The sequence below is a fragment of the Anguilla anguilla genome, chromosome 10, assembly GCF_013347855.1.
Source record: "Anguilla anguilla isolate fAngAng1 chromosome 10, fAngAng1.pri, whole genome shotgun sequence".
NCBI classification, from domain to species: domain Eukaryota; kingdom Metazoa; phylum Chordata; class Actinopteri; order Anguilliformes; family Anguillidae; genus Anguilla; species Anguilla anguilla.
Genome location: NC_049210.1, coordinates 36,155,791 through 36,182,576, shown reverse-complemented (window position 1 = coordinate 36,182,576; position 26,786 = coordinate 36,155,791). Strand labels below are relative to the sequence as shown.

At 44.2% G+C, this 26,786-nt stretch overlaps 1 protein-coding gene across 1 annotated transcript in view; it reads right to left on the bottom strand.

The window, feature by feature from the left end:
* tmem8b (transmembrane protein 8B) overlaps positions 1 to 26,786 on the bottom strand; it is a 115,064-nt gene that overhangs the window by 64,033 nt on the left and 24,245 nt on the right. Inside the window, exons 2-3 of the mRNA XM_035378905.1 lie at positions 10,471 to 10,660; positions 2,825 to 3,032 (exon numbers count right to left, since the gene is read on the bottom strand). Coding sequence (XP_035234796.1) covers positions 2,825 to 3,032; positions 10,471 to 10,660 — 398 coding nt within the window. The remainder of the gene's footprint in view (positions 1 to 2,824; positions 3,033 to 10,470; positions 10,661 to 26,786) is intronic.

Below are 26,786 nucleotides of genomic sequence, written 5' to 3'. Positions count from 1 at the left end.
ATGCAAGTAAAAACGCGGCATAGCATTACATACATTAGCTAGTCCAATAGCGCGCCTTAGGCTCGTTACCATGGATTTACTCAATTATGCAGCGTGAACAACGACGCTAAAGCACATATGCCCGAGTGTTCTGAGTTATGGGATGTGCAGTTGTCATGTTGTGAGCCGAAAAGAGTCAATGGTAGAAAGTAGCTAGGAAAATTAGCTTAAAGCCGATTGGACATCCTTTCAGCCATGATGCGTACAGTAGTGGTGCATGTTTGCATCTGAATGAAAGGAAGATGCATTAAGAGAAGAAAAGATCGGTGTGAAATGCTACAAGTATTTTCTTTTAAATGTGAAGAGACCGAGCGACAAAGATGATTTTAAAAAAGTTAGAGGGAGAGACTGGAACGTATTTGTAATTCGTCGTAGCAGATGGCTTTTCGATTTGGCACACGTTAGCGAAGATTAATCGCCAAAGGTTTTCTATGCAGCTCACGGCGCTAATAAGCTCAACCCATTGAACTCAAATCAGTCCTTTATGCCCATCCATTTATCTGTTTTATGAAGACCAAAGGCACTGAATCTGGGCATAATGGATTGATGCAGAAAAGGCATATCAGGCCCCGGGAACACAGTACGCTTGTGTTTCCTGTCTGTCTGAACGTTTCCAGTCCATCTGAAGTCTGCCCTCAAGGCTGCATTATTTACTCTGTTTCATAGTAGGCATATTTTCTAATGTTTTTTGTATTGTTTGGGGTGTTTTACTGTGGCTGTTGTGTCAGCATTGTGGTGTCTAGCGATGGCGATTTGCTAATTAAATGTCGCTGTTGTTGCAGCGATGATAAGAGTTGTGCTCTTTTAGCAGTATCAAACATTTGCCAAAAGAGAAACAATATTGTTACACGCTGATGCTTCATTAGCATATCAGTCAGTGATTGATGGGGTTTTCTATGAGGAAAATTATTTTTTAAAATCTATTTTCATGTGCAGTTTAGCTTTACCTATGCATTCACATTTGTTTGGCTTGCGATAAAATTACAAATGTATTTTTAAACAAGATTGATCGGTTTGCTACCCCAAAATGTGATTAGTAGTAGCCATACATGTTTTTGAAATAATACAATTTCTGTGAACAACCCATAAACAAAATTGGTCGAACATCAATTTACACCAGCTGTAAATGTATACTGCTTCATAAATTTGTAATTAAAGTAGCATGAATAATATCATTTTGCACTTTTACCAGCTGATGCTTAATTTTTGATTCATGTAGGGAAATGAAATGAATTTGAAATCTATATATATAATGCTTTCCTCTCTTCTAATTACTTTCTGTACTTCAGAGTCAGAATTTAATATATATTAGTTACACCACATGACCTGCATGCACTCACTCACGCGCACACACACACACACACACACACTCATGTTTGTGATTCTTAGCAGGATTTTAGTTTACTACTGTAATGTATGTACATTGTGAAGGTCACAGAGATACTATGAGACCCTAGAAACCCACTCTGTTGATAAAAAACTAAATGTAGTTTCTGTAGATAAATAGGATCATGCCTTTAAGACAGAATTTCCTGGACACATTACTGAGCGGTACCCCTAGGAGGAGGAAGGGAACTTTTTTCTTAGTGACTTTGGAGCAGACAGGTGATTCAGTAGCTGGACATACAGAGCTCCCTCTATCCTCAACTGACTCCCCCAAAAACCTATTATACTGAAAATGCATTAACATGGATTGAAGAACCAAGAGCCGTACAAATACAAAAAGATCCATATTGTACATAGTCTTATGGTCATTTGTGTGTGTGTGTGTGTGTGTGTGTGTGTGTGTGTGTGTGAAATATGTACAAGTTATTATGATGTAGAGCTTTCCATTCCTACTTTCATATGGAAAACGTTAAAAAAAGGAAGAGCGCATTTCTGAGATGTTCAAATTTAAACCCAAAGCCTTCAAAGTTTAAAGGCACTGAAAAAGTGTGGGCTGTTTTTACGCTCTCAGATTTGCTCTACAGTGGCCTTTCTGTCTGACCATTCACCGGTCTCAGAGAGAAGTGTACGTTCGACTGGATTTATTGGGTCAACAGTGAACTGAAATTGGAGACTTTGTCCCAATCATTCTGACCAACAAAATGTAAGTGGACAAAAGTTCTGGAAGATATATAACCTCAGTTCAATTTCTTTGGGTTCTCTTTCTTTTTTTAAACTCCTGTACTCTCCCAATCAAGCATGGCTCAGCCCATAAACCTCAACCTCAAGACCAAATCCTTTCATCATTTCAGCCTCAAACAGAGGCCAGGAAGGCTTATTGGGTCAAAGCTCGTCCTGGTTTATGTACCATAGTGGAGTCTGTGAAATGAGGAAACACTCTTAGCAGGAAATGGGTCGCTTGCAAGAGCATTTTACTCAAGTCATCAGTACGGCAGACTTCCCAGCAGTTGGGGTGCTATCACTTTTTAAATAAATTATCTTTTTTCATTTGTCAAATATATTTGTGCTGCCATTGTGTAGATCCCAGACCCACAGTCCAGCAGACAAGCCAAATGTCTACAGGGTTCCTATTTTGGGGCTGCTGGGGGAGGCAGACTGGAGGTGTCTGGTCCACCACAGGCTCAAAGACACAAGAACGACTGTGTCAACTGATACTTTCCCTTGATTGGACAGAGTCACAGCCAATTACGTTCTTACCTGTTTGACTGCCAGACACCGTCAGCACTGGTTCAGATATGAAAAAGGGGAGGTGCATGACAACGCGAAGTGAAACCCCAGTATGCTAACAAACAGGACAAGGCATAAGACTTAAGCTGAGCACCAAAGAATGAGCACCAACCTTTACGGAAATCTTCCCCTCATCTTTTGGCAAGTGCGCGGCGAGGAACCAGTCTCCCGGAAGGGGGCTGGTGACGTTGAACACCCCGGTCGTCCGGTTGGGCAGGGTCCACGTCAGGGTGACGGCGAACGATCCCGGAACGATGGTATCCCGCGGGAACCGGGTCTGCAGCGGGTTGATTACCGGCGGAGCCCCGGATCGGAAATACCTGTGAACACGGCCACGAAGGCTTAGCATCCTGTAAAGGCTACACAGCCGAAGGGGGGCGGGAAAGGGGGGCCAACCACAATATCACCCGAAGCCGTAATTTCAGCATTAGCTTAGCGTTATTTAAGTCTCATTGCATTGGAACGATGGTGTCGCTTTCCCCATAACAGCAGCTATGAATCAAGCGAGAACAAACAGAAAACAATTAATTTTGTGTACAAGCGAGGGAAGGAGAACATTACCAGCGTCACCCTTGAATCAATTTAAATTCAGACAGTGTTATTTTTTTCTTTTGCTAAGGGGAAATGGCATATTGTGTCTAATGTTAAATTATGCATGAACAGACTCATAAACAAATATCCCAACAGTTGTTTTTTTCTGTTTTCTTTTCTCCTGCTACTTTGGGCAATTAGATGTTTGCAGTTCTGAAATGGCTGATTTGGAGGGAAACAATCGTAAGTAAAATAAGCAGAATCTGATTCATTTACAGTACGAAGCAAAGAGCATCTCGCAGAGTGAAACAGCACCGCCTGTTCATTAGTGTATGTCACTTTGTCTGTATTTACTCTCCTCCCTGCTTCCAGTTGAATGGCAATTAGGCAGTCTGAGATGGCGCCGCGACGTATCTTTAAATGCTTTTCAAATGCAACAGTGTCATCCATCGCTTTTGTTCAGCAAATGGAGTTTCTGGAGTACATCAACTTTATTTTGGACAAATAATAATAGTAATAATAATAATAATCTTTGAAAACAATGAAAGCCATTGACCAGTAAGTCCTTTTGTTTTCATTTTGTTTTACAGAATTAATTTTTTGAATACTGACCCAGACTAAGGGGTACTGACACTGCTCTGCACAAAATAAGAATTGTTTCATCTATGTAGTAGTTTTCTTTGAACAGGCTGTCAGCCCGGGGTATAATTTGAACACTGTTTAATTCTTATCTGCGGCTCCTAATTACACCTAAAGGTTGTTAGCCCCTTGGAAGACCAAGACAGACCTTTAAGTTAAATGTTCTTCTATGAATGCCTAACGCATTATTTTAGAGAGCACTTTCAGAAGTGGGCGTTGCAGTAATCTGTGACCCAAGCATGTCTTGGATTGTTCTCGTGAAGCGACATCAGAAAAGAACATTGAACAGGAGTGGGGTTTTTTTTTTTTCTCCACAGATGAGTAATCCTCCAGGAGGCCAAGGGTAACTCCAGGGCCGAGGAATGTTGACAGGTAATAACTCAGACCCTAGCAGCTGCTTCAAACAGCATTACTGGAGAAAAGTGGTTCCTCTCCTCTCCCTCCGGTCAGTGGAGCCACCATATCTCAGGGATGTCGCCCGGGTGAAGCTCTTTCAACCCGGGTTCAGAGGAAGTATCAGCTGCCCGCCCCCTTGAAAAAACTCTTCTGAAAACCAGGTCAAAGCGCTGAAGTGATAAGTATCCAGACTGCCTATCAACTCACTGGTGTGCCACCACCACTGAGCGGGGGGGAGGGGTCTCTCGAGGGCTAACCCCGCCCTCACCTGTGATCCCAGGTAAATAGGATTTGCTCAGTTGTAATCAGGGGGCAGGGTAGCCTGTAAAAACAAACAGAGGGCTCATGGGGAAGACAAGATTCTTGCTGAATAACAAGCAACCAAACCCTCCCTTAACGAAAACAAACCCACCAAGGGTGTCAGATCTGTTTCAGCTAGGCATCTTCCTGCACTAAAGAGACCCCACGGAGGCTTGATTGTTCCTTACCAGCTGTCTGCGCCCTAATTAGTTACGCGCCATTCTTCTCCTCACCCCATCCTCTTTAAAACACTCTTTCAGAGGGTCTTTCTCCACCCCATTTGGATTCCGCCCCATTCCCCACCCTTATGTTCATGCATACGATCTGACCAATGGCAATGCTCCATATTGAGCGAATTAGCTCTGAAGACAAGCTGACCCCAGGGGTCCCGCAAGTGGAAGATTTGCCAGTGTACTGTTCTAACAAAGTGACACGTGGGGCACATTTGTTAGCAGGTCAAGCTATTAATCAAATGGGAAAAAAACATTAAAGCCAGTGATGTGTGCAGAACGTGGACACATACAGTTCTTTAATTACCAGTAGAAAAAAAAAAAACTTCCCGATTACTGGTCAGCAAAGCTATGCCTCATTATTCTTGTAAAAACAGTCGCTTGTCATCTATGACCTAATTAGCGAAACATCTACACATTGCGCAGTGTTACATTTATTCAAATTTTTCTGAATTATATCACTCAAGTGGCATTGGAAATAACATTCCAACATTCCACTCAAAAAATAACATTGTGAAGCTGCAATACTGTTTACACCATTAGAGGAAAACATCACTAGGTTTTCGACTTTATTAAATATATAAAATGGGCCCTGTATAAATAGAGCAGGAATTAATGAATCATGTTCACGTTTTGATGCATGGCACGGTTTCCTGTGAGAACATACATAAAAAATCAGTTCAGAATTGCAGATTTCTTTTCCCCCCTTATTCTGTTGTCTGTTCAGAATTGCAACTCCAACATATGTTCTAAAGATGGCTAAGAGGGGAAATTTGGCTCCCACTGTAGCAAGACAGTTTCCCCTCCAAGATCCAAAAAAATGGTGACGATGAGCCCACCATTTATCACAACGAGGCCTCCAGGCACATTGGTGTGATGATTGTATGTATCAGAATCTGGTCGCTATTTTAAAGGTGAATGAAGGCAGGAGATTTACTGCCTAATTAGCATTCCTCGACAGTGCTCAGCACCATGGACAGTGCTACAAACAACCACTCAAATTCTGTGCAGGAATGTCACTCCCTTCAATCAGAGTGTGCACCACAGTTATCCTGAACAAACCAAGGATGGCCTATTGTACCTTAAGGCCTTACACAAACAAACCCATTTTTAAGGCAATGTGATAAATAAATAAAAAAACCTTTTGGATGTGTGTAGTGCGAGTGCAAAGCCATGGTGTGTCAGCAGACACAACATTATGACTGATAATACTTATAACGTTCACAGTTCATACTTCTGAATTTTATGTTTAAAAAGTGAAATTCATATGAAAGTTATGGTAAAAAATGTATTTGACTGATTTTATTCACATGTGCTACGCCGATGATGGCAGAATTGCCTAAATGTGGACGTGGACTACTACATTGATATAAAATAAAATGTAAGGTATCTTTTTAAGCTGAGTGAGTGGTACTTGCCACTGGCTTTTATATAAAAGAAATGTAAGTGATCTGTTTTAATGACACTTGACAAACCATGAAGCCCTTCTCTGTACGTCTTGCCGCCGAGAGTCTGGTTCTTTTTAAAATATGGTGCTAAAAAAGTTCTCTAAATCTATTTCAAGTATAACAATAATATAACCTTATTTGAACTCTGCTCCGTTCTTGCATGTTCCACAACCCTTTATATTCCGTATGGTATCAGCATGGTATTTTACTATTTGTTCTTATTGTAGGGCCTCTTAGGGTTACTAACTGTTAATTAGGATTATTGTGACATTGCCATTAAAACTCATCATTGAAATCAATTTTTCCATTCAATCAAATGAAGTATTTGTTCCCACAGAATAGTTCTCCTTCCCTGCTTTTCTTTTTACAGTCTATTCAAGGAGAACTCGGTTTAATGGTTTATTGTGTCTGTGAAGAAAAAGGTTGGCATGACGTCTCTGGGGAAATTCAACCATCTGGTCCCCTGCCACGGTCTGACCTTGCCTGTACTGCAATGTCCTTGGTGTGTATGTGTTGTAGGATGGAACTCACCATGGGACCCATAACCATATTCAGGCACCAAACAACTAGGATAAATCCCCAAAGAACCATTCTGTGTGGTTGGGTCATTACATTTTTTAGTTAAAAAAAAAAAAAAAATTTATGAATTATTTAATGTATTATTATTACTATTGTTGTTGTTGTTGTGGGTTTTGTTGTTATTATTATTATTATTATTATTATTATTATTATTATTCATGTTTGGTTAGCCATGTATAGAACATTATGTTAGAGCTGCAGTTCAGAACAGGCAACACAAAAGAGGGGAAAAAAATGTCTATAACATTTACATTTTATAACATCGCATTTACTTCGTGAGTGTTCAGGATGAGATTTTCGTATCAGCCCACACAGTTTTGCCTACGTGGAAATAAGAGGTCTATTTGTACTAAATGGGGCCACGGTATTTTGAAATCCACTTCCTCGTTTTATTTCACAGCAGGCAATAAAGGCTAATTTTATTATGCTCAAATTTAACCGAGCATCGTGCTATGGAGTGGCTATTTGATTGTACCTCAGTAATAGCACCAGTCATTGCAATCATTTCTAAGCCGTCGCCCATTGACCGCGTGCCCTATAGAAAGTGCCTCCAGAAGCGGCGTTTCTTTAGCTGTCCAAAAATTGCGCCGGGTCATTAGATTCAGACAAAGCCATTTCAGGTAGTGTCTCTGTAAGTCCTTGGGAGGGATAAAACTGTTGGGCTTCTCGGCTCGAGCGAGTTTAACGAGCGTCGTCATCTCTGATCCAGTAGCGATCTATTGATGTGTGGAGCAGAAGCGCGTGCCGGGTATGCGTCGGCACGTTGGTCCCACTGCGCCACTTTAACGGCTTCCCAGTATCCCTGCCCAGCGCCGAACAGCAAGCTGATTAATTACAGCCTTTCTTTGGCGTCCCGCGTTATCTGAGCAGCATGATCTACAAAATGAATTTCTCACCCCGAGTGTAGATACATCACGCATTCGCTCCAAAGCGAGGATGCGACGAGCAGAAGGAGAGGGGGGTAAGGGAGAATAAACACGCTGTCTCGCCGGGTCGTCCACCAGACGTTTAATTAGCAGCTTATCAAACCTTTGCGGTTTCCCTTCTGCCTATCCTAGTGTTTCTTACCCATGCGTGCACAATGTCTCATGTCCAGCAGCTTGGAAAAAACCCTCTTGCTTGCTGTTAACAGTCACTAGACCATGATGTGTGATAATTTAAAGAAAAAATACCCTGCATTCACTCTGCATCTCTATTTTTTATTTATCAAACGAACCTCAAGCTCAGTCTAAGTATATATTCATTCTCAATAACAATCCATCTAGCACGTCGTGTACTAGAGCATTCTGAAAAAAATATATAACAGATTGAGCCTGGAATGTTATTGTTGGCTTGAAACACCCACGCACTGACATTAAATCGCAAGCCTGCTATTGATAGAAGCATTTCCCCTTGGTTCTATCCCAGTAAGAGGCAATAATCAAATACGCTGTATTCTCGTGTTCTGTCTATGGGCAAGACAAATATTTTAGTCGATACAGGCCTTTGAGACATGCTTTATTATTTATTTGATGCTACATATGAGTGACACCTGCAATTATCACTCTATATTAGTTATGTTTCACATGAGTTATATCTGACAATAAGGATACAAGTTATACATCGATGAAGCCAACTAGGTGTGCAATGTGAAAAAACACATTGAGCTCTCTACTGTTATTTTGATTGAGTATGAAGCACAATAGAATAGAATAGAATTCTCCTACCAGAAGGAGAAATCTAGAATTTAACTTCCTTCTCCTCCCAATATATCTTGAAATTAAAAGGAACAGTGAAACAACATACACATTTCAGTGTATTCAGTGAGTTGACACTTCCGTGCTTCAAGTTTTCATGACCACATGCTCTTCAGATGTTAAGATGAAAAAAACACGGGGCCAAGTTACATAGAATAATTTCTGAAACATTGGGTAGCTTTGCTTTGGAATAGAGTTTGTTTAATTTGTGTGAGCTAAGATAGCCAATATTGTTCATTGTAACTTGGCGTCATTTTCATATCAGTACTTTTAATGGCAGGCCTAAATTTTGCAAGTTTTAATTAATGACTTATAGACGTGTGCATTGTACGTGTGAGTAACGTGACATTTTTGTATGTTGAAAACATGTTTTTGTTGAGACACGTAGGTACAAATACATGAAGTGGGCTTTATTCAAATAAAGAAAAATCCATACGTACCCAGGTGGCCTATAAATCAGTCAATCACTCTAACGCCTGCGACTTTCATTATTCAGCACACGGGCAAGTTCTCTGATGTGTTCAGCTCCACCTTAACCTTTCGCCCAATTAGTCTGCGTCACACTTAAGGCGGACTCTGACAGTTGGCCAGGCCGAGGATTCATGGGCAGGAGTGTCCACAGCAGCCAATGCGGGAGGAGGCTGAAGCTCTCTGGATAAATAATGAACCTGGCTGTTACTAACGGCCACTCTATCACCCCGGTATTGATCACAGCCCTCCCTCCGCTCTGGGTCCCCGTGTTTCGTGGGTGATCAGGAGGGTCACACTGTTTTCCAGCTGAACAAAGACCCGCTCGTTCCAGACGGAGATACGGGCCGTTATTTCTAAGGATTTCCACTCTATTACATACAGATCCAAACCTCAAACGGAGTGGATATGTTCACCCTCTGTGAAAGTCAACAATGCTCACTTCAAAAAAAATATCTAGATTGCTATCTGTTCATGCAAAAACCGCATTTCCTTTACTTGCTATTCCGAAGAGAATAGATTGTTCAGAAGTGCTTCTTTTTTTTTCGGGAAGCAATAAGGCAAATGAAATTGCCTGATTTAAATGTCACGGCATCTGCTGAGTTTTTGAATGAAGGGAAGAGGGCAGAATGGTGGTGTCCCTTTGCCTCAATAATCCGCACAATCTTTTCTGTGCGGTAAATCAGTTATTCACACAGACTCCAATAAATGCCAATTTTCTTAATGGAGCATACCGAAAATGATTAAAGCTTGCAAAATATTATTTCCCTAAAATGTTAGGGTTAGGATGGATATTATTGCAGGGGTGAGACTCAGTTTCTTTTTGATGTGCTCTACTCACAGTTTCACCATATTTTCCTGTTGCACAGAAACACTTTCAGTATACAGTAAATTCACCTCTGACAGAGTATAGAGTATAAACTCCAATAGAATATGTCAAGTCCCTATTCAACTCATATAAACGCTTAGAATTAATTTAACACTGATAATGCTGCATGGCCATGGTAAAAAATGTGAAATTTATCTTCTTAAATGCTCAGGCCACACAATAAAAAATATAAGAAACGACTCAATACTATCTGCTTAGAAAGGATCAGTTCCATTGTACCATTCGACCATCCATTTTTTTAATACCGCTTAGACCTATGGGCAGGTTAGAGCCCCCATTTAGCCAACTGAATGTCTTTGGCTTGTGGGAGGAAACCGGAGTACCCATGGAAACCCATGCAGACATGAGTAGAACAGACCCCACACAGATAGGCCCTCGGTTGGGATTTCAACTCTGTACCTAGTACTTGCTGCACGTCCATGCCATTGGACCATACACAAATACCATAACAGCAGGCAACCACCACCCTTCCCCGCCCCCCCCCCCCACTTTCTCCTCTTTATCTTCAGTTTCACTGAAAGAGGAACGATCGGCACACTCACACGGTCACGTTGCGGTCGGGGCAGCTGTCTCCGAACGTGCCCCCTTGCTCCTTGAAGGTGATGAGGTTCCAGACGGCGACCACCGTGTCGTCAGGCACGTTGAAGTGGAACAGCTCCACGCTGGCGAAGGACCGGTAGGCGCTCAGCTTCCGAGGCGTTCGGGTGAAATAATCTGTCACGAAAAGGCAATCTGGGGAATGGAACAAGGAGAAAATTAGTTAGATGAAAGATGACTTTTATTTCGCCCGCGTAAGGGATGGGGGGGAAATCAGTCCTAATGCTGTTTTGGTGACCTTCTCTCCAGAACCTTGCAACCAGTGATTTAATCACAGTTGATCTGGGTCAGTCTTGCTTGGCTCGCATTCAAATACAGGCTCTCTCCAGAATTAATTTTGTTTCATTTTTCAAAAGCGGGGCCGAGGAGGAGGCACAAAATGGCGGCCGCGATCTGCCTTAATGAGCCGTGGCGCTCGATGGCGCGGTTGTCGGCCTGCTTAATGGCTTCCGGCCTGTACGCGATTGGTGGAGAAGCAGTTAGGTTATGATTTCCGATGCGGATGCTTTTTCTAGAAAGTCAGCGATGCCGTGAATGTGTGTGCAGTAGCGCGCATTCGAAGGGAAAGGCAACTATTACCGATGAAATACGCAGTCTAAACTGTATTTGACTTCCATTTTTTAAAATATATTTTTAATATGTCAATACTGAAAGTTCCCTTCCGTAATTGAACATTGATTTGATTCGTCTGATGGCCCCAGTGTAATTAGCATTTAATGTCCTTAAAATAATTATACTCTGACTCACAGTATGTGTGTATGTGTGTGCATGTACGTGTGTGTGCATGTGTGCGTGGGTGTGTGCGCGTGTGCATATCTGTGATCATGTGCCTGTGTGTGCATGTGTTGTGTGTGTTTGTGTTTGTGCATGTGCTCGTGTACCTTTGTGTGTGATTTGATTTGAAACGTGTGGTATATGTCTGTTTTGTATCAATAAGGTTCTTCGATCAATGCTAATTTATTTGCAGTATAATAGGTTTTTGGGGGGGTCGGTTGAGGATAGAGGGAGCTCTGTATGTCTTGCTACTGAATCACCTGTCTGCTCCAAATTCACTAACAAAAAGGTTCCCTTTCCCCTCCTAGGAATATCACTCAATAATGTGTCCAGGTAATTCTGCCTTAAAGGCATGATCCTATTATCTATAGCAGGACTGTCTAGTCTTATCTGAAAAGGGCCAGTGTGGGAGAAGGTTTTTGTATTAGTCCAGCACAAAGATTAAATGATTGTTTAATTAGTTGAATCAGGTGTCTGAGTGCTAGGCTAAAATAATAACCTGTGCCCATACTGGCTCTTTTCAGGCAAGATTAGACACTGCTGATAGTACTATAAATGCATTTTGTTTGATCAACAGGCAATAGCGAGAGTTTATAGGATCTCATAGTATCTTTCTGACCTTCACAATGTGTGTGCATTACAGTAGCAAACTTGAATTGTTCCTAGAATCATTATCATTAGTGCGTTGAAGTGTTTGCGTGCACGTGCTTGTGTGTGCGTGTATGTGTTTGCATGTGCGTGATTTGTGTTCATGTATGCGCTGAATTATTGTTATTCCCTTTCCACGTCACTTAAACCATTAAACCTGGTTTCTGAACCTGTTGCATTCTGGTTGCTAGCCTGAGTTCCCTGCATGTTTTGAAAAACGCTGGGACACTTGTCAAAGTACCGACCAGCAAACTACATTTCCCACGTTCGGTCGGCGCGTCTTCATCAGTATTACACTGAGACAGTGTCCCCCGAATAGACACAAACTCTTCTCAACCTCTCCGCCTTCTCTCTCCGCCTCTCCTGGCCTTTAAATTCTCTCCTGGTTTTTAACCTTTTCCATCCGCCGCCTCTGAGCTCCTCACCCAAAAAGATAAGGCAATTACTGCGAGTTGATAATCTAATTGGTCGTCCCTTGGGGAGGGGGTGGGTTTGGGATTGAAGACAGCTCTCCCAAACCCTTGCCTGTTTTTCTGTAGAATACTCATGTGTGTGTTCCATTTTGTCACATGCATTAATGTCTGTGTGTGTTGCAGTCCTTGCGTGCTGCACGAGAGGGACTTCCTTCAGTTCACAGGGAACTGTCTGAGTGAATCTCCTGTTAGGAGCCCTGCGCATTAAATTGTGTACCATTTCTTCATAGGCCAAATGGGAAACCCTGACAACCCTCATTTCGTCAACATCTAGAGTACCTTCTGAATGACCTCCGCAAGGACGGTGTTGGGAGGGGCGGGGGGTTAGTCTCGACACCAGACGCTGTACCTCTGGGTGGTACCGGAACAGGAAGTTGTAGTTCAGTTCAGAGATTGGTTTCAGCAAAAATGAAAGCCTGCGACCTAATTGGTTCTAGAATGTTTTAGCCAGCGTCTAGCCAATTCATTGGCGAATCGCAGCCAGAGAATTTTCCTGTTTGAATGGCTGCTGCCAAAAGGAGTCTGAGATTACATATGCAGTAACCACGCTGCCTCTTTGGTAGTGATTAAGCATGAGTTTATTAGCGAAGCACATCTCCAAACCAGGTTAGGTTCATGCCACTGTAACATTACTAGCCTGATAGCTGAGGCTTGGGGAAGCTCTGATTCGGAGGAAGTGGAAGAGCAAGTGACTCGTATGTCAGCACTATAATTTCACCGAAAAAAGCCACTACTTCGCTTGTCTCCTTTTATTTATTGATATAACAAATCAGCACGATGACAGTTTTATTAAGCTGATGGACTCTCAGAGGGATGACGTGTGTTGCCTTGACGTCTGGGTACACCACTTAGAAATACGAGCGGCAACAAACGCGCAGGCTTTTTCGAATAAAATCATTTGCCATACACAAAAAGAGTTATTTTTATTTTTTTTCTATTCTTTTATTTCTCTCTTCCTATCACGCTTTTTGATTTATTATTCTACCCATCATTGAATTAATAGAGTGAACATATTGTGCATTTGCTAGGGCTTCAGGCTCAAATTTTGACAAGTTTGAATCACTACCAGTGTACAGGGGAGCGAGTGTTTTCACTGTGGCACTCGGGAAAGTGTAGAACCTTGTGAAAACTCCACAAAGTTTGCCAGTACAGAACACTCAAGCTTCAAGAACCTTCCATGACATATCAGCTCTGAGCACAACGGCACAATGCACAACATGGCAACTTTCCCTTCCACAAATTGCTTCCTCTAGAAAATCCTGATCGGTCTTCTTTACTTTTTGTGGACAGGAGAGGTTTATGCTGTTAGTTCCAATACTGCGTGAATGTAAATCTGGTAACACTTTGCAATAAGGCACATGAATTGGCATTAACTAATGCAGCTGTAAACATGAATTGATAATGTGGTAATACATTAACTAAGCTGTACAGATGAACTTTTCAGTAGTTAGCAGTGAACAACTACATTAGTTAATGCCAATTCAAGTGATCTCACTGTTAAGTGTTACCGTAAATCTCTGTTATAATGATGAAGACGTTCTCTGAGTGTTTGAGAGGGGCTCCGATTGATGCTGGAATAACGTGCATTCTGGTGCTTTCTCTGTCAAAGTGCGGCCCCGGTTTGGCTTCCTGCTGATTGGTTGTTGCTCAGTACCAGCAAGCTGTAAAGGGACGGCACTTTTCAAAGACACCTGCTTCTCACTCACCCCCACCTGACCAGTGACCACCGCCCCCCTCCCACATTCCCTCCACTCTCTACTCACTCTCCGTGATTTCGGTATATCACCCCTTTGATGACCGTTTCCACCATCTTAGACTCAAATGTTCAGCAGCAACCTTAACAGGAAATGCTTACATCTCCGCCTCTAAATCAGTGATTCAATAACTGCAGGGGAAAGTTAGAATTCAACAGCAAAGGCACATTAATTAAGTTAAAAGGATACCCAGAAGAGAGTATAAAATATATTTGTGTTCATATCCCTGGCAGTCTGGCTTCTCTATTATCTGTTAGGCGCCAGGCTTGTGTTGGTGTAAGAGGGTGATAAATTACCTGTACCTTATGGAATGCTTTTATTAAATCTTATGTCGATAGTTTTACGAACAACAAAGTTGCCAACTCAATCCATGCCTCTCCCTCAGTCTGCAACAACCCCCCATTCAACCCCAGCCCCCACCTACGCCCCCCCCCACCCCCCACCTCCAGGTTGAAATGCATTAAAATTAATGTCGTATTTGTTTGAAGGTCACGTTTCCACGTTTTATGCATCGATGGTGGGTCAATAATTAATGACCTGTCTGTTTTAAAGCAAAGAGACAGCGTGCCCGCAGATTGTTCTGTATCGTGATATCGAGGCTGACACGTGATACAGGGGTATGTCTGTCTTCATTGTCCTCTGCGGGCAGGTACGCACGCCATAATTCAGCACAAAGTGAAGACATTTCATTGGTTTAATTCTGTCAAATTGCCTTCTTCTCATGCGTCAGCTTCAGTGAAGTGGATTTTTTTTTTTTTTCGGGAAGAATTATTACACGTATTCCACTTCTACCTTTGTTTCATGTTCGGTTTGGTCATTCACACAGTGTTCGTCCGGGGCAGGGGGGGTCAAACAGTCCTGGAAGGCCGCGGTGTTCGATGTGGTTCAGCGCGAGTGATTAATTTAAGTCATTGATTGGATAAATTGTCCACACACATTTCTCTCAAGGCCTTAATGGGCTGCTGATTGAAAGGAAACCACAAATACCAGCAGGCATTGCAACCCTCCAGGACTGGGGTTTGACACACCTGCTCTAGGGCTTTCTCCCTGTTCCACAGATATGATATTGTCAATGTGCATGCAGACTACATTGCTGCGGTAAAACAGTGTTTTTTACATTTGGACTGGAGGCCTCTCCCTTGATTATTCTGGCTGAATTGTGAACACTGCAGATTTCATACGTTTTGCTTTTGAAGCCTTTCTGTGGGGAAAAAAAACCTGTTGAACACAGTTCATCTTCAGGGCAGAGTAGATTCCTATTTCTTGGTGGGCATACAGTGGGAGGTGGGAGGTCCCAATGATAGCGGATAGGCAGGGAGCGCTTTCGCGGTAAAGGTGAATTTCGCCTCCCAGCAGTGACCCGAGCCGACCGACAGCGCACCTTCCACCGCCGGTGAAACCACCTCTGCATCAAAGGCGGCGAAAGTGCGGACACAGCACTCCGCGGGAATCGCGGGGAACAATGAGAAACCGACGGAACAAACGGTCACCCCTGCGGAAACTATGGAAACGGATTCTGTCCGCACCGTCAGACCAAGCCGTGCACTAACCACCCTCGGGGATAAAAAAAAAAAAAAAGAACAAGAAAACCCAGCACAATATTGCCTCTAATTGTCCAGAACAGGACATGGGCAGAGAGAATGAAAAAGAAAATAACTGCCTTTTGTTAACCTCGCCCCTCAGGCTTTTATTTCCCTCTGCCTTCTTTCCCTGCTTGAGCCGCGGAGGCCATTCTGGCCCCGTTGTTACCGCAGCGAGGGGGGCCGGTGGATGACAAGATGTTTTGCAACGTGCGCATTACAGCATTACCGCTGGATCACCGCTCCGGAGAAAGGTGATCTGGCTCACCCTCGGCCTGGCGAGCCGCGTTTTTTTTTTTTCCCTTTCCCTGGAAACGCGGCCAGAGGAGGCCGAAGCGGAGGCGGCAACGGAGCAGGAGGTCGGAGAAGTGACTGATTCGCACGGAAAGGAACCGACCGCCCCGGCGTCGATCGCCACGGGCGACGAGACCGAGGTGCTTGAACAACCTCCCCTGCAACCCGCATTTGCATAGTCCTGCGGGGGGAGCATTTTTACCGAGGCGAGTTAGAGGCCTCATGTGACTGTCTGCGCTGGGAGAGCCCTATTTAACGTGCGAGCGCACACAGGAGGGCGCGAGGGGAGAGAGCCGGTAGCCGTTAGCCGCGGCGCGAGTCGTTTGAGGACCGCAGCGGCGTGCCGGATTCCCGGGAAAAGGCACTCGTGCGGCCGGCAGGATAACCGGGCCCCCGGATGAAATTCGCCGGCGAGCGGCGCGGCTTTCGGAGCCGTCGCCGACGGCGACCGGGGCGCGTCTGCCCGCGGGACCCTGGGAATCCGCCGGCGCGGCGCTTTCTTTAACCCCTCGGGGCCGCGCCGACGCCGTGCCTTGGGCTCGTCCCAAATCCCCCGGATCGCGCTCTTCGCGTAGACAGGCGTAAAGACGGCAGCAGGAGGAGCAGGTGCGGTCTTTTAACGCGCCTTCATTAGACGGATTTACCTCGCACGCGTTCCCTCAAAAAAAAAAAAAAAAAAACAGGGCACTGGGGAATGACGTCGAGTATTACTGCCCTGTAAAACGTTATATTGTTATAGAGCGCCGTTCAGTAACGGGGACAGCGCCGGCTAAAAACGCTGCCAAAGGAAGAATAGGGTTAGCGCTAAACAGAGGGGTCATGTAATGGATGCCAAATGAGACTGTTGATTAGTGTTCACTGTCAGCCACAGTTCAGCGAAGCCGCCCGGGCACAAAGAAGATGATTAACATTAAAACCCTGAATTCCGTTCGTACTGCTGCCTGGACCTAGACTTTCCTTTTTGCGAGGAGTTTTCTGTGTGATGGGTAATCACAAAGTCTGATCACGAAGAACGCCGCGAGTGAGTGGCAGGTGTTCTTACTGACAGGTGAGCGCAATCACCTCTAAGCAATCAGAGCCTGATTTGAATGGGAAAACCCAGAGGATTGTGTGTGTGTGTGTGGGGGGGGTGCGGGTGGGGGTGGGAGTGGGGGGGCTTAGCTCCATCAGAGAGCACTGTAGGAATTTGAAAAGGTTAGCGTTTCACACAGCTAGCCTGGGGGAACTGTGGGATTGTTCTGTAATAATCATACCCGCCACCCACTTAGGGAAAGACAGAAGGTAAACAGGAACAAGAGAGCGTTAGCTCTGTGTTGTTCTCCGTATCGTTCATAAAGCACAGCTAGCCCGCGGTCAAGACAAAGCGCTACGCCGGGCGCTACGCTTCCATCTCTTTCTGGTTGGGCCGCAGAGCGCGAGTTACCGAGATGTACAAAGATGCCGACAAATACATCTTCTTCTGCCGAACAGAAGCAGAGGCTGCCTCCCCCCCATCTCTTTCTGGTGCATAAGTAATGGGACGGGGAGCACCTCCGGGCTCGTTCAGCCGCGCTCTTCACCCCCCCGCTCTCCCCGCCGGCTTCTCTCGCGAACGCGGGTGCGCCCACCTGCCGATTTCCTGACGCGCGGGTGCGAGGCGTGTTTGCGCACTGAATAATATTCCCCTCTGTACAGTTCTTACAGTTCTCTGTGTAAACACGCACCGAAGTGTGTTTGCAAAAGAAAATGAGCGCGAGCGGTAATTCCCCCGGAAGATGGATGGCGTGGGGGCGTAACGACATCACGTCGACGAGGCCGGGGCTGGAGACGAAGAGCAAGTGCGGGGCCTGAAAGGAAGCGCCGGTGCTGGTTTTGACAGGGTTTCCTGCCTCATTAGAGAGGGGCGCATTATTTAAATGTCCTTCTGCGTTTGGAAAGGTAATCAACCGCGATTTTAATCCGATGGTGCCCTCTCTTTTTTTTCTTTTTTATTTGCCCCTCCCGCGACCTCCCTATCCCAGCATTACAGTTTCGGATCTGTGTTTGGCTGCCCGTTACCCCCTCCCAATGAATGCGAAATACTGCGATTCGTAGCACCAGAGGAGGGGGGAAGAAAGGGGCTTTGGAGCAGATGTACGAGGAGATGGCCTAGTTTATAGGGCGGCGAAGGAGCGGGTTCGGCTACTGACAGCGCCAGCGCTAACAACAGGCCATTAGTCATCGCTTGTAAATTGGCCCCGAAGCCGTAGCCCCCTTCACGCAAACGACGCCGGGGCTCCAAGCGAGAGGTCACCGGCGCCGGGTAGCGGCGTCTGATCGCGCGAGACGAGGCTCGGGGGAATCGCGCTCGCCGCTCCTCCGCGGGCGCGGCCTAATTCCCCGGGAAGAATGCGAGATTAGCAGATCAGAGACGAGCGCGACGCGGGCTCCATACGCGCCAGAGATCGGCGGGGAGGGGAGGGAGGGTGTGGGGGCGGGGGGTGGGGGGGGGGTGTGGGTTTAAGAGGGAGGAGGCTCCCGCAGCCACTGTAGACACAAGCTCCGGAGGGGGTCCTCTGCAAGCAGAGGTGAGGAGAGCGGCTCTGGTCTTCTCACTTCACAGGAAATAAGGGAGATGTTTGAAATGGTAATGACTGGGAGAGACTCACTGAAAGACAGAGGAGGCGAGCAGCTTCTCCTGGTGCAGAGTACACGGTGCGCATATCTATACAGAGGTTCGTAATCACCTCAACTAATTACTATCAAGATGATAGTTGCGTTTTTTTGCATGATAAGGATTCATTTTTGACATGATTTTGCTAATAATCAGCATTCTCACTCTCACACACACATCCAGTAAAATTAGTCCAGCTTCCACCAGGAATATTGGCTCAAATATGCTATTCGAAACACTCGGTTCTGGGCAGACCAGACACTTTGAAGTGGCACTTTGAAGTCATTGGGTTGAATGTTCACTGGTTTAGAAATTATGCCCAAGAAGGCAGAATTGGGTGAAAATATCCCAGGAGACCAGAACGAGTGGCAGGTATCTCCCACACTGTCACTTCTGTGCCGTGAGAGATATATCAGAACTAAAGAGACAGATCTTAGGGAATTTTAATCATACCACATTACAGGGGGGGGGGAAACCCCATAGCACAGCAAAATAATTATGTTTTCACTGTCTTAGCCAAAATCTGAATAAAGTATAAAGTCACCCTTCCACAGATTATAATATATTCACAAATAAATTATTTGGGTCATCCAGGTGTGCTTGTCTGTGCTATTCTCAATATATATATATATATATATATATATATAGTGACAAGGAGAGGAACAGAAGCAGGTGAACCTCATTTTCTCAAGACAATAAGAAATGACAGAGGAGTTGGTATGGCTGCAACAATAAAACAAGACCAAGAACAAAGCACCGAACAAAGCCTGACTGCTGGTTTTAACAAGCTGTCTTACATTCATGTCACTCTTAATTTGGTGCTGAGCAAAGAGTAGATGTGGCACGAAAGAGATGTTCCCTAAATTAACATTATCGCTTGACAAAGTTTCACTCAGTCTGCATCTTTGAACATACCTGAAGAGAATCTACCTGGAGTGATTGTCAGACAACAAAGGTTTGTTTTGGGAGCCTCAGTATTGAGTTGTCTGGTTTTTTTATTAATGTTCTTATTATTTCATAATGAACACATTGCACAAAAACGCAGACAATATATAATACATTATAAAATAAAACAATAATATCACACAACACTACATAACACTAGAATAGAATTTATAGTCCCTAGTTAGCTGTAATAACATAATATAAACTCACTATTCATACAAGAAGACAGGTCTCTAGGTCAGAGGACTGAAGTGCTATTTATGAACATTGTTCCTATTTAGTTCCTAACAATTTAAGCACTTCTACTGCCTGCACTAAGTAGATGATTAATTAATCATGAATCAATAACAAATGGAGCCAGAACAATGATTTTAGCACAGAAATTCAAAGCCACTGTCTCATGACATGGACAATTAGTAGTAATTCACAGAAACAAACACAATAAGCATTGGGTACACTGTATGCACAAATAGCAATTTTCTGTAACATAAATGGAAAGCACATTATATTAAGATTGTATGTATTGCCATTTATGCCACTGAAAAATATTTGTTATGAAGTTAAATTGTATTTACAAACTGTTGCTGCTCTCTCTCCTCTGCAACAGCGTATTGTGCGATAAAATTAAACGAGCGGTTTCGAATGGCTCAGCTGGTCTGCGAGCTCCCTGCAAGCCCGGCTGGGCCTTGTTGCCTGGAGGTTGCAGGTTCACGGCAGAGCTGTGTTGTTAACAGCAGGAGGCACAGCAGGACAGATTTCAGCTTCCACCCAAAATGTTCGGCGGGTACGAGTAAACCAGGTTTACACTCCTATCGAGACGTCGGGGTGCCCACGAGCAACCATTTGTTTTTGGGGATGTAGATGCCCCGCCTGCGCCAGATTCTCTGTAGTACTGGGTTGCCTGTGGTGTGGAAAATAGCCTTTTTGCCTGCACATCAGCAACATCAGAGCAGAGTACATGTTTCAGACACAATAATTTCTGCATGGGTGCAGGGGGTACAGCTGCAGATTCAAGATTAAGGGGGCAAAAGTAACCTAAAATAAATAGAAACTGCAGGAGAGTAATGAGCAGGAAAAAAATCACCTGTAGTCCACAGCGTTTGCAGGCACTGATCAACACCTCAAAAATGTATCAGATCAACACCTCAAAAAACGGCATTTCGCTCCCAAGATTTTCATGCGGTGGAGAAAATTGGGTATGACACCTTTGATGATGCAGAGTTTGGGCGACCGGGTTCTGGTTGCGATCAAATGCTTTGCAAGTTAAAAAAAAAAAAAAGCTGGTGGAAGATTGATCGCACCGGGCAAGAGCCGGGTTTCTAAATTGCGCCTTTTTTAAGAAAAAGGTGACAAGCTGTTTTGAGCGAAAGGCTTAACCTTGTCCAATTGGCAAGCTCAGTTATGCAAAGCACTTTCTATTTCTGTCCAGCAATTTAGGTTTTGCTTGTATTTCACTGGAAATTTTCCGCATATACTATTCAAAAAAACAATCCTCCACTCTAATAATGTGAACCCTTTGAGTGTTCGGCAAAAACCCTGTTCCAGCCACTGTGCTGCTACCTATTATTTTTCTCACTGTCGCAAACCAATGTATGGTCTTCATGACAGTCTCCCCGAGATTCCAGCTATATTACTGCTTATTTGATAAGCTGACCAGTGTAAACCAGTGCGATGTATGAGCCAGAGAAGTAAAACCCATGCTTGAAGTGTCCATTGCCCAGTTGAACTGAAAAAGCAATTTATGTTTTATATTTTAATTCCTCGCATTTTTCACTTATAAAAGAAAGGAAAAATACCTCCGGGAGACAAAGGAATCGTTTGTTATTAATGACTAATGCATACTGTATGTGTGACCTGCTACTTTCCTATTAATCAAATAATTCAAATAAGCACGGATTTATGATTTAGAGTATAAAGAGTTCAGGAAGACGTGAGCATAAATATGCATCGACTTAACACCCACTTATGGAGCTAATGCAAAATAAATAGAGTTGAAGCCTAATTAACTGATAATAAGTGCTTAATTACTACTTCATACTTGGTCATCCAAATATAGTATATAATATATATAATATATAAATAGCCGGTCCTCTCTCAGGAGACTACTGGCATTTTGAACAGAAACTGTCCTCTACGTACCTAACTATCCATCACAGGTCTACCATTAAAAGCAAGAAAGTTAAAAAAAAAGGCAAGCAATTTTGCATTTATCACTAAATCCAATTAGTTTTAAGGCACACACAAGCAAGCATGCACACACACGTGCGTATACACACACACACACACATACACACACACACACAAACACATACATGCACACGTACGCTCAGGAATTACTCTTTTCTTCCATCAGCTTCCCTAGTCAAACTGTAATACTGGCTAGAAAGAGGGAGTTCATAAAAATTTAACATTCTGTTTAGTGACAATTACAAACTGATCGTGAGAAATAATCCATAGCAAGACTGCAATGCTTGCTTGTTGCCACTGCTCCTTGTTTGCTGATGTCTGCCTTTCCTGGAGCCAGTACAAAGCACACTGGCCTAGGCGAGGGATGAATAGTCCAGTGAAACAGTTGTTTTATTATTATTATTATTATTATTATTATTATTATTATTATTATTATTAATAATAATAATAATAATAATAATAATAATCATCATCATCATCATCTTTTTTGTTTTCACCCAATTTGTAATGGCAGGTCATAGTCCTAGGTCATTTTTGCAATGTTAGTTCAGGTGAGTGCTGACGTTTTGTTCCAAAGCCCACCCACTGTGATGTGCAGTCATTGCATCAAAGGACAACCCATACACAGCTGACTGCATGGGGCACAACAGGCCGGAGGGCATGATTAGACGAGCACAATCCCACAGACAGAAACTCTCTATGCTACACCATACTGCACTGCAGGGCTTCCAGTCACAGCTGGCACAATAAGAATTCAATATCAGTCCGTGAATGGGATACACACTGTCTAAAAACTGTCTAGAGCCACACGACCACACCCATTTTTATTTATCTTCACAAAATGAAACCTGACAAACGAGCCGAACGTTTGTTCATGCAGAATAAAACGGACATTGGCCACAGTGACCTTTGTTCATCTCTGAAACGCATTCTACTCAAAATCTTTATTTGGAATTTAGACTGTGGTTACTGTATAATTCCAGACATTGATTCTATGAGCTCAGCATAGAATTACTTTCATTAATAAAAAGCGGAGCATTTGTGTATTTATGACCTTATGAAAGTTTCATTTAAAGACACACAAATGTATAATTTAGGAAATGCAACTGAGCGTGGAGACTGTCACTGGGCACTCAGCACACACAGAGCGCCACAAAGTGGGGCCTGCAGAGTTATAAATCCACATGAAAGGTTAAATGAATAACAGCCCAGCGGAGGGAGGCTAGAAATATTAAATCTTTAAAAATTGATATCAAACCTCCGGAATGTGCCCCGCATGCCGATGGCCCTTTACAGACTCCCGAATAAAACAGTGAGGGAGAGAAACCGCGGCGAGGTTTGGCTCGGGGTTTTGGGGGGAGGGGTGTTTTTAGTATTTTGCGTGCCAGCGCGGACGACAGCAGATGTGGAATCCTCTCCCTGGTGGCTGCCATTTTCTGCTGACGGCCCCTGCCTGGGACTGTCATTTATGCGCATGGGGAGGGAGTCAGACAAGGGTACTCACAGTGCCTGGCTCTATAGCCCAGCTCCTCCCAAATCCCCCCCCCCCCCCCCCCAGACTCTGGCTCCTCCCCCTTCTCTCTGCGGGAGGGCCTGGAGGTTCAGCGCTTTGCTAGCCCTACAAGTTACAGGTACTACTGGGCAGCAAAGAGACTATGAAATAGAGAGAGAGAGAGAGAGAGAGAGAGAGAGAGAGAGAGATGAATTAATTAAATATGAAAAAGAAAGAAAATTACACAGGTGTACCCAAATTTTCCCAAACCTTTCAGACGATGAGAAATGTCCCATTCTCCTAGGGGAGGAACGGAGATGCATGATTCTGGCAGCACTATATGTCTACCTGCCACAGTCTGAGACAGTGAGTGACAGCAAAGACAATAACAAAACCTATTTATTATTATTATTGTCATTTTTGTTATTATGATTTTTTAATGATTATTTATTTTTTTTATTATTACACTTTCGAAACCCTAATTTTATGTTTGCTTTGGCAATATGTTCTACATGTATTTCATGCCAATAATGAATAGAAAAAAATTGAGAGAGATAGAAAATGAGAGCAGGAAAGAGAGAGAGAGAGAGAGAGTGCGTGGGTAAAGTCTGGAGGCTGGATCTGATGGTCTACACTTCTGTTAGAGTGGAAGGGAGATGCCAACCCCACTGCATTCTGGGACAGCAAGCTTCCAGCATACGACCAAGACATCATTGCAGGACAAGGAAACAAAGTACTGCATCCTGGCTCAAACAAACCCCGTCTGGCCCCCTGCCCCAGGTCCCCAGCCCCCCCCTCTGACGGGCCTCGGCGCGTCGGAAACGCACACCCCTCTCACTGACAGCGCGTCGCCCCCCCCCCCCCCCCCCCCCGCAGAACAAATTGGACGGCGCGTCTCCCCTGGGAGGGGAATTGCTCATTCCGACGGCAGTTCCCCAGGAAGAACAATAAGAGCAGCGCTGGAGAGCAGGCAAGCGGACTGATGACACGCGGCAAGGGGGACGACGCCGCTGACACCGCTATGTTACCGCGTGACTAACACCGATGGCGGGTCCGCCAGCTCCCGACATGAATTCTGCTGACTACACTTCCCAGAATAACCTTGGCTTTCCCTGCGCGACCTAATCACCCACGTTCATCATGCTAACTCAGTTTGTTTTTATCTGCCAAAAAATAGGGCAATTAACCTATAACCTAGGTCGTGGCAGAATAAACACAAAAAATAATTCAGTCAATATTTGTCGATAAATGACACGCATTTTCATTTGTGTTATTTTTTCGTCGCAAACGCAGTTCGGTAATTTCATTCTGGCGATGTGGCTGAACTCATCAGACTGTTTATGAAGAAAAAACAGTGATGGACAAATCTGCATTGAATCCAGGCCAAGCTCAAGAGGAAATGAAGTCGACAGGCAAACGGCCTCATATTGTCGCATCGCTGGCAAAATATTTAATAAACCGGTGTGTAATAACGCCTTCAGACGGACGCTTAAATTAAAGAGGCGGCCGCGGTGAGCGCGGGCATCCGTCACGCGCCGCGCGCGGGTCCTGCGCGCCTCTCCGGGGTTTGATAAGCCCCGCCTCGTTACCCGTACGCTGGGTTCAGACCGGGCTCGGCGATGTAGCCTAATCTCCGCCGTGGAGCGCATCGGATAGACCGCTCCGCACGGGGGCTGCTTCGTGCGCCCGGGCTCGTCGTAGAACAGCCTCGTCGAAACAACCGCGATGAAACGACGCACCGCCACCTGGGGCCGAGAGCTTAATGACGTCCCGATTCCCAAGACGGGAAGTGACCCGCCCCCGCCAAAACTTGCGCCCCCTGTCCCCTGATGCTTCGCCCACTAGCTAGCCCTCCAATGGGAACGTCTTCGCTGAGATCCGTCCGTCAATACTGGCCCCACTTTGTTCATCCGTCATCTTATTCTCCTGGCTTCTGCCTGCCTGGTGGTGTGTCTAAATGTGTGTGTCTGTAGAGATAGTATCACTGATCGGTCTCCTGTTTCTCTTTCTTTCTCTCTCCTTCTCTCGCCATCGCAGTCATCATTTCTCTTGCTTGCTCTCGCTCCCCCCCTCCCCATCTCCACTCCTCCTCCACCCACTCCACCCCCCCCATTGTGTTCACAGAAGCTTTGTGCCACAATAGGTGAAACATCGCTCATTCCACAAGACTTCTCTTCCTACATAACAATCCAAACATCACTTAATTGTGTTCTAATTATGATTCTTTCATCCACCTACACCAGCCCCTGTAGAACACACACACACACAGTCACATACGCATGTACATACATGCACAATTAAAAAAAGAAATCAAATGCAAACTAAATCTGGACCAAAATAAAATTGGTAGAGCAGGGGCGTTCTGCCTTTTCAACTGGAAGGCATTTTGAAAAGGGTGAATTTATGGTTTGATACAATATGTCAGTGCATCTTCCAAGCGATGCACCTGGACGTGCTGGGAGAGATGTCTGGATAACTCATATATTTTCATAGGCTACGTATAGCCTGTCCACAGGTGTAAAATTCCTCCAATGGTCTAACGTATAGCATTCGCAGACGACTCATTCACACCTGAGAGCACTGCCTACTTATTGCTTTTCACAGAAATTCACAATTTACTCTTTCTGCGTGTAACTCAGATTTATGATGCATGATTCATCGCTCCCATGTGTTTGAAAAGTAGGTCCCATGCGTGCAGTTCAAGCTCTTTCCATCAGGGCCATGAATCTCATATTGACAACAAAAGCCATGGCTGCTCACAATGGCCTTTTTCATTTCCTATTATTGATTGACAGTGACGTATGTCCTAAAGGGCTTCCCAGGAATTCTCAGAAAGTGTAAACACCTGTAAGTAATCAATGCGGGAGATAGTTTGTACAGTTCATGCAGTTTATCTATTACTGTACAACAGGTCAACTAGGTAACCTAGCCCTTGATTTTTCAAGAAAATGCATGTCAAAAGCGGAAAATATTATAAAATTAATAGAAATCTTTATTATCAACTAAAGATATAAACTTCTTGTGACATGATAACATTAGATCAATAGTTAAACATAGATCAATAAACAAGGCATACGGTAAATAGAACATTGAGAACATAAAACATGTTCCCGATTATCTCAATACCCTGGGCTATGCATGATCATTTATATTTTAATATACATTTTTGTTTTAATTTGTTTTTATATTACTTAAACCCCTTGTTGGCAAAAACACCTTGGCCATCTTGGGAGGCTACACGTTTCTGAGAAACATATACCCAGGTTGGGATGTCACTCTCTGTTTCAAACTAGAGAGAGAGCAAACAAACTCACGTACATTCATAAGTGATAGCAAGGCACCGACTTTGAAAGCCCATGAAGCACTTTTAAGAAAATTAATAAATAATACGTTAAAAAGATTGGCCTCGCCTGCTCTGAGTCCTTGACTCCTAGTAATCTCCAATAAAAACGTAACGTCCCTGCAAGAAACGTTCTCTCCAT